Source organism: Lissotriton helveticus, chromosome 9, assembly GCF_964261635.1.
Source record: "Lissotriton helveticus chromosome 9, aLisHel1.1, whole genome shotgun sequence".
In the NCBI taxonomy this organism is placed as follows: domain Eukaryota; kingdom Metazoa; phylum Chordata; class Amphibia; order Caudata; family Salamandridae; genus Lissotriton; species Lissotriton helveticus.
The window spans coordinates 1,045,032,035-1,045,047,979 of NC_136070.1; the positions used below are offsets into that span (position 1 = coordinate 1,045,032,035).

At 43.0% G+C, this 15,945-nt stretch overlaps 1 protein-coding gene across 1 annotated transcript in view; it reads left to right on the top strand.

Moving 5' to 3' along the window:
- Positions 1-15,945, top strand: part of IARS1 (isoleucyl-tRNA synthetase 1) — a 548,404-nt gene that overhangs the window by 134,652 nt on the left and 397,807 nt on the right. Inside the window, exon 12 of the mRNA XM_078661397.1 lies at positions 4,344-4,435. Within this exon, the coding sequence (XP_078517523.1) occupies positions 4,344-4,435 (92 nt within the window). The remainder of the gene's footprint in view (positions 1-4,343; positions 4,436-15,945) is intronic.

A 15,945-nucleotide genomic window follows, 5' to 3' on the forward strand; every position in this document is an offset into this window, starting at 1 on the left:
TTTACTCACATGTGCCAAGTCCTGCTTGGTTCTAAAATAAAACCTAAGTACATTTTTTTTTTTTAATATTTCTCTAATTGGTCTAAATTCTGTCTCTGAGTGTGTGCATCAGTCCTTGATTGCGTGAATACAATAGATGCTTAACACACCCTCTGGATAATCCAAACTGCTCGCCCCTACTACCACAAAGAGAGCTGTTAGTACTTAGCTAATATTAGGCTCTGCTATACCTCTGTGGACTCCCTGGACTCTGTGCGCTCTATAACTTACTTTGGTATAATATATACAGAGCCAGCTTCCTACGCAGCTCATCTCAGGAGGCCGGGAATCTCTGTATTCCCAAACCTGCTGACTCACTCCAGAGGTTGTTGCGTCACCTGCAGTCAACAGCTTTTCTGCCGTTTGACTTGAACTTCTATGTCAGGGTACACAGGTCCCACTTAGAAGTCTCCCAGTGCCTCCTATTCATGTGGTCACTACTGGACACATCTGTCTGAGTTTTCCCTCCTCCTCCTCAGAGGATCCAGTACATTCAGGGGAAGGCGGTAACAGCGTGAGTTCCTGTCATGAATGTTTTCCGCCTGCTGGATTTGCTGGATTCTTGCGTTGTCCTCATAACATATGCATGCTGGGACATGAGGCTTTTTGGTGACATCTTTGTTGGCAGTGGTTCCAACACAAGGAGGATCTGTTTTACTTCAATATGATCTCCAAATATGTGAGTTCAGCATTTTTGCTGTACAAAAAACTATTTTGTTTGATTTCATCCACTAAATAGGCGCTCTATGCGTAATAAAAATCTTGCCCTCAAGTAGGGTACATATGACCCCGACGTGCATCTTATTTCACTAATAACATTGCCATCAAGGTGGGGGCAGGAATGTTTCTCAGTTCATGTTTGAAACCTACTTTAATAAATATATTACTATAGCATGATGTGGTAGTGCACTCTTGTTTACAAACAGCACTTTTTTCATTGAAATGGCCACAAACCTTCCCACTAATGCAATTTTACTGGTAAAACTATATGGTGTATAAACAATCTGTGGCAATTGGAAATTAGCTTAAATATTTACCATTAGCATATCACCAAATAAAATGTTCTGATTTGGTTTTTGCCTATTCAAATCTTTTTAATTTGTCACACAGAATTACAAAAATTGTGCTTTTATAACTACTGTAATATATTTGGAAATGTTTGTAGAGTTCACTTATAAACTATTTAAATGTGTGTTACAACAAAAAGCTGACATTCTACAGCCCTTCTTTGCACACGTGATTGTCAGACAGTTCACTTTACAAAATGTTCTAACGTTGCAGTCAGAGAAAGAATACAAATTGTAAGATATAAAACTGACTTTTGACCTCTGTCTATCTTTGAATGCTGATCAAATGTGACTCGGAAAACAAAAGACCTCTTTATTGTTCATTCACTGAGTGAACAGAAAACCAATTTATTGCCAGCTTGCCAGAACGGGCCACTAGGACCTAAAATAGCTTGCCCATAGTGAGTGCGAGAGTAGATTTCTCAAGGCCTGCTCCTTATGAGGAAATCATTCAAGTTGGATGCTAGGTTTAAAAAAATACATTTATTCCGGTCAGTCCATATTTCCAAATCAAGATAAAAATATTTGCTGTGGCAGCCATTCACAGTGTTTTATCCATCTTTAAGGGTTTTGTCTGGACCTCTAGTGTATTTGAGCTATTTGGAGCAGTGCCCCCATTGAATCACATCTGCATTTGTAACTGCAGCCACTTGTCAGAGGTTGGGGAGGTGTCGGACAAGGGCTTTTGGGGCATTTGGTACAGTGTATGGGTCAACTTGGAATGTTCACTACGCTGATTGGATGCCACCCTGACCTAATGTGCCAGGGTGGAAAGTACCTGGGTCTGGTAGATGAAAAGGTCCCCCAGTTTTTCCTCCATGCTCAAACCAGAGAGCAGTTGCTTCTATTTGGCCTGGCATAGCATTGTATTAGACATTCACAAATGGAGCCAGTAAAAAGTATCATTCGGTATCTGGAGCTAGTAAGCTAACTTCTTCCTAGACAAACTTGAACTTATCTATTTCACCCTCCTGCATTTTCCTCCCCAAATATGTTTGGCAAAATGATGCTCATTCCTTAAATACATTTTAGAGTTATAGATGCATGCAACCTTGGAAGTATAAACTTTCAAGGTAAGCCACAATCTTGGCGCTACCCAGCACATCAGGGACAGTGGAATAGTCACCCATATGTCCACTGACTTTCTTAGGTTGGTTATTACCCTTTCCACTTTCAGTTTGAGTCTCGCACTATGGAGCTGGTTATCATAAACACCATGCAGGTCTCATTTGGGGAACATGATGGGCTAGTCCAAGTTATTCTTGAGGCTTGATATTTCAGTAGTACTTCAACAAAATGGGCTGGGTCTTTCAAATAAACTAGCATAAAGTCTTTCAAGTAAACTAGTATACATTGACACAACATATTAATTGTTACTCAGTAAATTCTAGGGCAAATAAGTGACTGTCTTTGTTTACTTCAAGATGTTTTAATAACTGGGCAAAGAGCAGCGATGTGGTACATGCGATGGGACATGCTTGTCTCATTTCCCACTTGAGTATCTTAACACAACCATGTTCTTCCTCAAGTGGCCCATCAGTTCTGTGTATAGGATACTTACTCTTCTAACAAACTTGAGGCTAAAATTAAAATTTGCCGAACACCAAGAGTCAATTTCCTCACCCAATTGTATGAAAAACTTTTTCACTGTCCATATTCACCGTCACGGTCCATGATCATCACATGTGAGAAATATCTCAGCGTTAAAGCTGTCCTATTCAACATGAAACCGAATTGGTCAATGTGGGCTTGTCCCTCCTTACTTGGCATAATCGGTCTCCAGTTAACCGTCCCAATTTTTTGTCGGTATTTAGCATGGACAACAGGCAGTACACCCTGTGGTCCTGTGTGGTTGTGTTTTGTACTTAGGCATCCTCCCTTTCCAGATTCTCTGGTATATTCTTGGAGCAAAAGCCTCATCCATCACTCGTCGATTTCTATTTGGCAACATTATCTGGTCTATCTTACAATATTCTGTCTGTATACATTCCCCTAGGTTTTGGATTTCTCCTAGATTTTCCTTCTTATACACTGCACCTCTCTTTGTACATGTGTCAGCTTGCTAAATTCACAGGTTCCATTCGATCACTAGGGTATTCAGAACCTTGGGAGCTGAAGGCTTCGCATACACAATCTTTAGATAGTCACCAAACGCATGTTTTATGTTGCTTTGCCTGTGTGTCAGATTATCCTGCTCACCTTCAGGAGCCAGATCAACAATTTACCAATTTGTCCCCTTCCATATATAGCAGTTGTCTGAAGGACCTCCACTGGAATTTCTATAGGTCATCTGTGAGTGCAGCCATCCTTGGTTTTATAATCTTCAGTTTGTCAAAAGGGTGGAGAAGAACTGCAGAGTTCTGGAGTTCCTTTTCTAAACAATTCATTGCAGCTTCAATGCCTGTTATTGACCGCTTCCAACTTTTCTTCGTCCTTTAATTTTTCCTTTGGCATATCCCTGCATGTCTGCCTTCATATAGTGTCCCTTCAATTCCTTTATGGACCTCTTGTGCTTCTTGGCTTTAAAAAAATTGTTGTTTCCCAGACAGGGGATCCAACAGAAAATCAGGTGGGGGTACCCTTACGTTGGGACCATTGCCCTGTCTGTCACTGCTACTGCGCATTGCACAGTTAAAGTCACACCCAAATCAGTAGCACAAATATGCATGAGACACACATCTGTTTAGGGTCAGAGAGAAAACTTCATAGGATCATCATAGTGCAGAGCATACATATTAATAAGCAGTGCATCAGTACCACCAAATTTTTCCCCACCAGATCATATTTATCTTCAAGGTATGTGACAAAACTGGTGGCCCCAGGGGAACCCAAAGGGTTATTGAGAGTTCCACTTCTCGGCCCAGACCACAGAGAACTAAGACTGTTTGCTTCCTACTTCAATCAGTTGCCAATGACTATTGGTCTCCAAGCTTATTAGTGGCCTCCAGCTCGCTCCTTTCCTGCAAGCACTGAGGTCAGTGGAACCCCAGATCCGCAAGGTGTTTGTTGCCAACCCCTGTCCCTTTTAGTGACAACCACACATTCTCCTTGTCAGCCATTCCACCCGGCCATTAGATTTACCACAAATGTAAGGTTTTCATAATAAAGAGTACAATGTCAGTCTGAAGCATGTTTGGGACTTCCACAAACATTTTTCATTAGTCTTTTTAAGAACAAACTAAAAGGTAAAATCCCCGAATTTTGACTGTCTGCTATTATAACTGTTTTTTCCCATAGGATGCAGACAAGAACATCATCAAGATGCTGAAAGAGCAAGGAAGACTTGTTTCAACTGGCACATTTAAGCACAATTACCCCTTCTGCTGGAGGTATGCATATCCCATAGACATGTAAATGCAGTAATAGCTTTGTTGTAAATGTTTGCTGACAGTTTGTTCATTCATTAGTCATCAACTGGGTGATTAAGTGGTAAACAGTGGGCTGCTCTGTGTTTCCATAGATAGTTTGTAAATTCTTTGGGTTAGGATATAACACCAAGGAACACAGCAGGTTACTGGGGTGTGCTTTGATCCCAACATCTGGACTAGCTGATGCCTGTCTATTGTATAAGTAGCAGGCAAACCATGTTAACTCCATTCCATTGTTCCTGTATGTTCAGAGTTGCTCCTATAGTCTATTACAGCTAAAGATATGTTCTCTGTGCTGTATTGCATTCTGAATTCTGATTAATAGTTCATCTAAAAGGTTGATATTTGTTGGGTGATGACTTCTTTTTCGATTTTCTTGCCAAGAAAGATTGTTGCTGTATTGGCAGTCATCTAAGTGGAGCTTACCTGTTTTGGGATGGATGGATGGAGGATCTATCTGGCATATCATGGATCGGGCTGGATGTTTTGGAAGACATCAACTATGTTGATGAGTTGTGTGAATGCTTTTTCGGAAGGGTACTTCCTAATTGAAGATGGAATATGTTTGCCCTTGTAAGCTGTAACCTTAAGGAAATTGAGGTTTCACAGACCGGTGGAGGCGAGTAATGTAAAAGTTGCTCACTACCGTGTGTTGTGTTTTAGTGCCTGGCATATGCAAGTCGTGTTGCCTTGATGGATTTTTATTCTCATGTGTATGAAACAGCTGTGTTTTGCCCCCCCCACCCTTTGGCAGCTGGTTCTGGAAACCGATGTGTACATAGCAATAGCTCAACTTAAAAGATCTGGTAGTATGCTCCACCCCAAAAATGACACAATGTTTAATTGTACACTGCAAGGCAAAATGGAGGTAAACGTGTTAAAATGGAGTCCTATAAAACAAGCAATGCAAAGCCAATAGCGGTTGCTTTTTCTTATGGGAAGTGTTTGATAATAGTTAGATTAATTTGTTTAGCTCCCAGCTCTCATAGAAAGACAATATGGCAAAGAAGTAACCTATGTGGAACTTGAGAACAGGGCCTCTTTATTGAACTGTTTGTGTTAGCAGAGTTAAGCTGTACCCTGAAAGAACAAGGATTCAAAAGATTAAGTTTGCATTGAAAGTGGTAAACTTACAAGAGACAAACAGTAAAATATTGCATTTTAGAAACCAGCATTTAGATTGTCATCATGTTATTAAATACATCAAAGAACAAGCAACATGTTATGACACCTGCCCGAGTGTCCAACAGCCTATAAAACTGGTATCATGACTTTCTGTTTGGTCCTGCCTCACAAAAATCTAATGTGTGTGCCAAGGCCTGTCCCTGGTATTGCAAGGTCCAGAACCTAATATGTGACCTGGAGGTGTGCACCAAGCCTGCCCTCATAATGAGTATAGGGCTGCTATTTGGCAGATAATACCCCGAGGATTAAATAACTTGGGCAGCGAAACCTGTGTTTCGTATACGCTCACCTAAATGCATGTTGGAAAATGTGATGCTTCAAAGATTGGAACCATAAATCAGTTGTTGTTACCCTTAATACATGTATTGCATTGTGTCTTTGAAATGTTGTTTGTTTTCTCTCGTGCACTGTGGATAACCATTGTTGTGTATCGAGACCATCTATGACACTACTGTTGTGCCTTATGTAATCTCCTTGCTTCCTGCTCAGCCAGTATGTATGTGATGTCTGTATGGAATGTTGAATGTTGGATGACAGAGTGAATAGAATGTTAGTGTGCCTGGTGTGAATGTGGAATGACAGTTGATGAGAGAGGGCTGAGCAGTGACCATCCTGTTCCTGGTGGGGTTTTCCTCCTGTTCATCTTACTTGAAATAAAGAGCTTCAAGAATCTACCTGACCATTCATCATTTCATACACTACAACTACCAATGTGACCGACAATCCGCAAGATAAAACTCTCTAATGTTGTTAACAAAAAACGAAATAAAGTTACAATATATACATATATTAGGCATAACTGCGCACTGCGGTTTTGTGTATCAGTAGTGTGACAATACCTTTTTCCTCCGTCTACAGACCCCTCTATTGTAAAATTCCACATGCTATGTGGACCTCAGATCCTTGTGCTAGCATCCCATGTATGTCCAGTACATGTTTCTGCAGGGATTATGTGGCACGTGTACAGTAATAACGCTCTGTACCTGAGGAGGACCTGAATACATGACGGAGACAAAGCACTGTGGCCCTTATTGAGTGTTGGGAGTATCCCTCCCTGAGTGTTAATTCTGTAGGGTGGGACTGGAGGTGGAGGTAGGGCCAGAATATTTCATCCTGGGTCTTAATATGGAGCCCTGTTTCCCTCTCCTGACCTGGAGACACTAGGGTAATTTTCAGCAGGTACGGATGTGTACCCAGTGCAACTTCTGCATGGGCAGGGGTGGCTGCCAGGAGCACTGCTCGATTCCTTTTAACCTCCTCTTGACTTAAGCCTACCCTGCTCAGGCATCTACTGACCCTCGGACAACCTGAATCTCCTCTACCTAGTCCCAGTGGTTATTTGATAACATTCTCTGCTTGCTCTGAACGGGCAGAAAATTCCTGTAGATTTGTCCATGGAATTTGGGTTGGGAGGAGAAAAAGCAGTGGGAAAGTATCCAGTGTTCCCAGGTACCTGTAAATGTTCCCCATCTCTTAAACAAACCTTGTAATTGCCAGAATTTGGTGTAGGTAGATCTTTTAAAATTGGGTAGCCCATACCAAAGTCCGATTCGTAACAAAGGCCTGCGTGTATCGTCTGCATTTTCAGTAAGTCTGTCTTGTGTACTTCTTTATTGTCTGAGCACATCCAGACTTGTTGAGCAAAACTGATTTCTTCTCGTGAGATTCCATGCCTGCTTTTATAAGCAATTCTATGGAAATGTGTTATAAAGACCCAGGCTACTAGATGAAACCCCCGAATCATGCTAAATCTTTTTTTAAAAACTCAGTTATTTACTTCAGTTATGTGCTCCGCACTTACTGGCACACATCCAACTTTTGCTCCAGGAAGCTTGTACAGTCTGTAAACACCTTTGTGACAGACCGAACTATACAGCAACAGTCAATTCATCATGCATTCAATAACAGCACAATTACTCATTGTTATCGTTTGTAAACTCAGCAGGTTTACTGGACCTCACACCCTAGCAATGTCCTTGGAGGCTCATTACCTTTTTGGCATCCACCCAAGTATTGTAGGACTTTGTTATTGATTAAAAGAGCAGGATGGGAAAACAGGGTTGCACAAGCTGACAGATCCATCCAGAAAAAATATTTATTAGCATACTGTGTGTTTTCCCTCTATCTCAACACTTCTTTGAATGAAAAGGCTCTGCTTTTTGTAAGCTTAGTGCCTCCGACACTGACCAACATTTGCCGAGACTTGAGTTGCACCTGCAGTGCAGTAGTAATCATTATAGCTATCAGTAATCCCAGGTCATTTCGTAGCGGTTTCTGAAAAGTAGTGCCTTGCCAAAGAGCTCTTTAAAGTATTTTTTGTGTGCTTCTATTAAGTGCCTGTAGTAAACAACAAGGTGATGGAAGGAATGCTTACATTGCTCTCAGCCACTGGCGATCACTTAGGCTACATTCCAGATCTTTGATTTCCACTCACTATGCCATTCTTGTCATTAACCTCCCATATGCAAATCAGTCTTGGTCCTTCTCCAATAAGAGCACTCCAAGCTGAACTGCCAGGACAGGTCCACTCCAAATAGGTTCTGTGCTCTCTGTGCCATAGAGCTCAAGCTGCAACCCACGGACGTTGCCCAAATAGGCTGTAACTGGTCACTGGTCGCTTCTGTTCTCATTCGCTGGGACATCTAACCTGGCAGTGTAGACCAGACTTTTCATATTGGAGCTTTAACACAACTGATTTGTATATGTTTGTATACTGTCTGATAATGGCATGGTGGGCAGAAATCAATAAACTGGATTGCAGCCCAGTGGCTGAGATTAATTCATGCAGTCCCCCCCCATCACTTTTGGCCTCTGGGCTATTAAATATGTAGCTTGGTGAGATAATGTGTGTAGAGAAAATACACCACCAGAGTCCTGTATATGTTCCACTTTAAAAATAGTTGCATTTAATATCCTAGTGAAGGTCATATTTTCACATTACTATTATAAAACTTTGTCAGAAATTGAATGGTCTATCTATTGCAGACTGGATGACTGCCTACTTCTGAATTTGGATCTTGGGCTTGAATTCTAGCCCTGACACTTCTGTAAACACATCAAATCCTAGTTAGGGAAGAACATTTTGAAAAATTTCAGAACATACCAAATTTTACTACAATAACTAAAACGCATAGTTTCTTGCAAATGGTTCTCCAAAGAAATCGTTATTGTATAAAAATACACACAACTATATCTGCCAGTCTAGCCCTGACACGCACACATGACCTATGTAAACCTTGCGCAAAATTCGACGTACAGAACTCTTTTTCAAGATTAATGGCATTTACGCCTTAAAATGTAAGTATCCATAAGCAATTTTGGGAAAAAAAGACATTCTACAAATTGTTTTCAAGGAGATTGTAAATGCTAATTACCTTGAAAAATTGAAATTAAACAGTTTAGGCGGATTGGTTTCGCAGTAATGATATGCTATTAAGTTGTTTTTTTATGAAATGCAACCCTTTATTGCTGAGGTTCAAACTTTTAAATTAAAGTATAGTTTTGTGTTTGAGGCATGTGTGCTGACACATGCTTAGCATACTCCTGCCACCTAGTGTTGGGTCTGGATGTTTGCAAGTTGTTTTTTGTCAAAGAAGTCTTTCCTAGTCCAGAGGTAAGGTGAGTCCTCCTTTTGGTGATCGTGCGCATGGGCATCGACTCTATTGTTAGATTGTTTTCTTTCCGCCTTCATGCTCGGACGTGTATTGCTGCGCTCCGGTTCGAAACCGTCCTTCGGGTTCCCCTCAGTGCTCAATCCACCCTACCCTTGAAAGTATTGTTATTGTACGCTATTGTTCCCGCTCTCCGCATATCCACTCGATTGGAAAGCCTCATCTTCGGTTGAAAACATAATGGGCAGCCTTCGTGCCTACCAGCCTCGATCCACCCTTCTGCCGATGGAATGGAATCCGTTTTGCATTCTGTCCGTGGTGCCGATCAAAATACTCTTGCACCGATCTACAGCAGGTCTGTAACTCGTTCTTATCACCGCAGCACAAGGAAGAAGACTACGAGGCCTATCACTAATTGAGGTAAAAAAAGGCTCTTTGAGATTGGCGGGCTCGACGAGGTGAAATGCAGCACCAAAGCCCTCAACATACCTCAGACATCTTCGGAGAAGAGTCTGAACAAGAAGAAGCGGCAGCTGCGGAAGTAGAGGAGGCCTTCTCGGTCGAAGAATCGGATTCTGACCTCGAGATCGGTTTGGAGTTAGAAGACATTCCAGCGGGACAGGGTGTTGTGAGCACCAAAACCCCCATACCCCCAAAAATATCTTTGGCCAAACATAAGGCTTCAGAACCATCTCTGCCTTGAGGCCCTGGTCGGCACCGAGACAACGTTTTTGATGCCCCGGGCCCGGCACCGAAAAAGTAGTCAAGCCTTCCAGCTCAGGGTCAAGCCGAGACAAATTGTCTTTGGACCCGAAACATTCCGCTCCTAAAGACCAATCTAGTTCGGAGCCGGAATCCTCTTTTTCAAAACAAAAGTCCTCTTCAGAGCCAAAACCTTCTGCTTCCAAGGACAAGGCCAGTTAGGCACTGAGTCCCCAGAACCAATCTTAGACATTATAAAGGACAGATTGGATCCAAAGCAGAAAAAGCTTTATATCAATCCAGACACTGAACACGTTAGCCAAAACTCCTTCCAAAAGAAAAATCCGTTCAGAGGACACTGGATACACAATCTCTCTTAAGAAGAACAAGGACACTGCTACAAGTCCTATCCATTCTACTTCTTCACCACCTCTACCTTTACCAATACTGCCAGGCTCAGATCCATTACACATAACACCACAGGGATCTCCTGACACACACAGCCTGATTTAGGAGATGGGGATGAGGATGATGATAATGTTAATGCTCCTCTGCCTACAGATCCACGGGATGATTACAATATTGATCCACCCATGGATAATGATCCAGACCTATACCCTGCAAAACCTTCACCGCCAGATGATGACATATCCTATCTGGAGCTAATTTCCTGGGCAGCAGCATATCATGGAGTTACACTGCAAAAAGAATCCTTCGATGATGATTTTTTATTTGAGACACTAGGGTCTTTACAAAGAGTTAGTCAAAGTCTCCCTATGTTAAAAGGCACAATGAGACATGCAGTTGACATTTTTAAGAAACCTGTTCATGCACGAATCTTAACACCCAGGGTTGATAAAAAAAATATAAACAATCATCCTCTGTTCCAGTTTTTTTTTTTTTTGGTATATTTTTTTTATTTAACAGTAAGACAAGAGGAGGCAATACAACTATCGGGTGGCAGACAAAATGCGGAACAGGGACAGGCGGGGGAGTAATACAGATAAAACATCAATAGAAGGAGCACATAGCGTATCACAATTACGGATATTGGAAATAGGAGAATAAGCAGTCTATCGTACGATCCAAAACCATCCCACCCGCGAAACCCCGTCCTAAATGATACAGGATAATTAAGACCAGTTTGGACACCCGGACAATAAAGGATCCGTGGAGAATAGACAGCCCACCTCTCGTAGAAAGGAAAAAGGAGAAATCAAAGGGGCCATAGAAAAAAAACAAAGGCAAAATAAAAAAAACCTTCCCTAACCCCCCACCCTGCACCCCTGCAATGGCTACGGCCTAACCCCACTAGCAGCGTGCCTGTCGCCCAAGAACTACCCTAAAGGGAGGGAAAAAGATAAAGTGGAGGAGGAGAAAGCAAACACACTCCCGGTCTCCCGTACCCCCCGCCAGTAGCGACCACCCCGAAACATAGTAAAACCAATATGCAGTTAAATATACAAACCAGTCGGGGGAGTTTAGTCAAAAACCACCCAACTCCCGTCACAGTATAGGCACAACCCCAGTATTGCATAAAGCTATTGTATCAAGCCCAAGCGATCAAGTTCAGCCATGGCCAGTACGGTCTTTCATTAGAGTCTTTCTCACTCGAGCCGCCATCTTGATGGAAAAGGCAAAGCGTTCACAAAAGTTCACGTCGGTGCTGCAGGATCAAAAACAGGATAAAAGTTCACAAAGTCCACTAATTGAACGAGGAAAGGTGTCAAAGAACAGCGAGCATCTCCAACAGACACTGAGGAACTTGTCCCCACACAAAAGACTGTCTATAGACGAAACAGGCGGCTGCAGAATCGGGCAGGAGGCGCTGGCGATAAACAAGGGCTGGCTAGTTGTTAGTTGGGAACCGCCAAGGCTCATTAAATCCGGGATCTGCACGGGGACCTCGATCTCAGGCATGCAATGCACCGCTGGTACCGTAGCTAGCTGGGAACTGAACGAAGAACCATCCTCCGGTCCCAGGATACCGTCCACTTTCACAATCAGTGTCCGGAACACAGCGATCGTGTGCGAATGGAGCGCCCCAATGGCGGCCATGACGGTCTGCAGCGATGGCGTGCCTTCCGTCCGCCCCATCCCCTCTCAATAAGCGATAGAGCCGGACTTGAACCCCGGAGGCCGGCTACTCCGGGGTAACAGGCCACGCAAATCCGATGTCGAGCAGTGGGCGCTCCTCGTCGTGCAGTATATACCTTCGCCGTTGGCGAGGGCCCCAGCCCGTCGACCCCGAGAGGGTAGCAAGATCTCCGGGCACCAGACCCCGACCACGGCAGCCGGTGCGGCACGCTGGTGTGTCCATGGTGTAGTCCGTTAACAGGGTCGTCACAAAAAATCAACAATGCACGGCACACTTCGGGAGACCGGGCTCAGTCCAGGTCTCGTGGCCGGTGTTGATCAATTCCGACCCGGATAGGCTAGAAATCGAGTCCCCGACTCCCACACGTTGTTAGGCCGAGAATGGAAACACGGCGTATTGTCGTCATCCGATAAGGTAGAAAACTCGGGATTGCACCTTTAGAAGCAGAAAAACTTCACGAACACGGGAGTCTGGCGTGAGTTCAGGATTTAAGGCAGGATATTCGAGCTGCTGGCGGCGGTCGGCGGAGCCGGGAGTTTACGCGGCCATCTTGGTTGCTGGCGTAGCTCCTCCCCCCTCTGTTCCAGGTTTAATTAAAGGACAACTCCCCCTAGATTCCCTGGTAGTTTCTAACGTTCGTAAAAGAGCAAACTCACCGATATCTGCTTATGCACCCCCCCTGATAAATAATCTAAGCTTATTGATGCATCTGGTAAAAGAGTATCTTCTCCAGCCGCTAATCACTGATGCTTTACCAATACGCAGGGCCTATTAGCCAGATATGACAGTGCCCACTGGGATGAGATGGAAGGTGTACTTCAGTACCTCCCAGAAGAACACAAGAAAAAGGCGCACAAGAGCTAGTTCAAGAAGGGAAGCTCATTTCTAACTCTTCTATTAGATGTGCTCTTGATGATGCTGACACTGCAACAAGAGAAGTTATCTCCATTATTCTCTTATGTAGGCATGCCGGCTTCGAATTTCCATCTTTAAGCCAGAAGTCCAACAGTCTGTTTTAAACACTCCATTTGACAAACAACATCTTTTCGGAACCTCAGTTTGATGAGGCTTTAGAAAAGATGAAAAAAGACACAGACGTGGCAACATCCATGGGAGCACTTCAGAATCTTTTAAGAGAGGCTCCTTGCGTCTCTCATTCTTTAGAGCAGGGTATAAAAGTACATCCTCAGACCCTAACACATCCTCCTATAAGTCCAACACGTAACCCTTTCCCGGTAGAGACTTCTTTAGAGGAGGGTACAGAGGAAACAATTTTAAAGGTAGAGGCAAGGGCATGCCTACGCGTAGCTCCTCTTCCCCCAATAAGCAGTGACTTACCTACACTTCCACCTGATCATTTGACACCTCTCAGGGAAGGCTTCAACAATTTCCCCCCATTTGGCAATCCATAACATCAGAAAAATGGGTGTTAGACATTATCCGACATGGTTATTGCCTGGAGCTCACCAGCAATCCTCCCAACATAACACCTTGCACTCACAAACTATCATCAAAGCACTTACAGCTCCTTTAACAAAAGGGGCTATAGAAACCATTGCATTACAATACCAAAGCTCAGGGGTCTACTCTCTGTACTTCCTAATCCCCAAAAAGGACAGCTCCCTAAGACCACTTTCGGATCTAAGCACATTAAACCTGTACATACTTTCAGAAAATTTGTACATGGTCTCGCTTCAACAGGTCCTTCCACTGCTACAGCAAGCCAATTTTATGTCCACACTGGACTTAAACGACACATACTTTCATATTCTGGTTCACCCAGCTCATCGCAAACACCTCTGATTTGTGATAGCAGGAAAACATTATCAATTCAGGGTACTCCCGTTTTGAGTAACTACTGCTTCCAGATGATTATCAAATTGTTTGGCAGTAGTTGGCGGCACATCTCAGAAGACTACAGATTCATGTCTTCCCATATCTGGACGACTGGCTCATCAAAGCCAGAACACATCAAATGTGCTTACACCACACTCAGACCCTGTTCCACAAATCATGCTAGCAGCAGACGCCTCCCTTACATGTTGGAGTGCCCATCTTCACAACTTGACAATTCAAGGTCTATGGGACAACACGTACAAAGCTCTGCACATAAACTATCTAAAGCTTCTAGCTGTATATCTAGCACTGAAAGCTTTTCAGTCTCACCTCATAAGGAAAGATGTCCTAGTCCGCACTGACAACAAGACAGCAATGTACTATGTAAAAAAACAAGGAGGAACCATACTCTGCAACTGTCACACCTCTCTCAGACAATTTAGCATTGGGCAATTCATCAGAGTCCATCTTCTGGAAGGGCACCTCCCAGGAATGGACAATCAGATTGCAGACCTCTTAAGCAGAAGGTGACAACAAATTCACAAGTGGGAACTTCATCCCCAGATTCTCCTTCTATACTTTTAAAAATGGGCATTCCCATAAATAGATCTGTTCGCCACAGTGGACAACTCAAAATGCCCAAACTTTGCCTCCAGGATCCCACAACCTCTATCCAAAGGTAATGCCCTATGGATGAATTGGTCTGGGATATTTGTCTACTCTTTTCCCTCTCCTTCCATTTCTGGTTCGGAAGCTCAGGCTAACGTCCCTCATACTGATTCTAGTCACTCCTACTTGGGCTTGTCAACTGTGGTTCACGACACTTTTAGAACTGTCAGTAGTTCCACATCAAAAGCTACATCTGAATTCCAGTCTTCTCACACAGAACTATGGAGAAATGAGACATCCAAATCCCAAAGAGCTCCACCTAGCGATTTGGCTCCAGGAATCATAGAGTTTGGATATCTTAACTTGCCACCAGAATGTATGACTATTCTTAAAGAAGCAAGAAAGCCTACTACTAGAGCATGCTATGCAGCTAAATGGTAAAGATGTGTTATATAGTGTACTAATAACAATATTGATCCACTAGATGCATCTACTCAAAATATCATTTGCTACCTTCTGCATTTACAACATGTTGGTCTAGCCTACACATCCATTCGACTGCATCTTGCGGCCAACATCTATCTTTGTTCAAGGTTCCATTAATTAAAGCTTTTATAGAAGGCCTTAAGAGGCTAAAACCACCCAGAGTGCCTCCAGCACCAGTTTGGAATCTGAACATGGTGCTTACACAGCTCATGGGTTCACCTTTTGAGTCATTACACAACTGTTTGGCACAGTTTCTTTCTTGGAAAGTGACCTTCCTCATCGCGATCACTTCATTAGGGAGAGTTGGTGAGCTGCAGGAGATAACCTTAGAAGAACCCTTCTTTCAACTTCATAAAGACAGATTAATTCTTTGCACCAACCCAAAATTCCTTCTCAAAGTGGTTTCTGCTTTTCATAGCAACCAATCATTAGAGTTACCTGTGTTCTTTCCTCAACCTGATTATGTAGCAGAAAGAGCTCTTCATACTCTTGATGTCCGAAGAGCATTATTGTACTACATTGAAAGAACAAAAGATTTTCGCAAAACAAAACTATTGTTTGGTGCATTTACTACACCTCACAAAGGCAATCCGATTTCTAAATCTAGTATTGCAAGATGGATTGTTTAAATGCATTCAAACCTGGTACGCTAAAGCTAAACAAACTATATCTATACCTTCTAGATCGCATTCCACTTGTAAAATAGGAGCGTCTACGGCCTTTTTGGGTAACACCCCAATAACTGACATTTGTAAAGTAGCAACATAGGCCACACCACACACTTTTACCAAATATTACTGTGTGGATGTGTTAGCACTCCAACAAGTCAACCCAGGGCACGCAGTGCTAAAAAACAAAAAACAAACAGCTGCAACATCAACGGGTTAGCCATCGCTTTGGGGGAATACTGCTATATAGTCTATGCAACAAATTATGCTACTTAC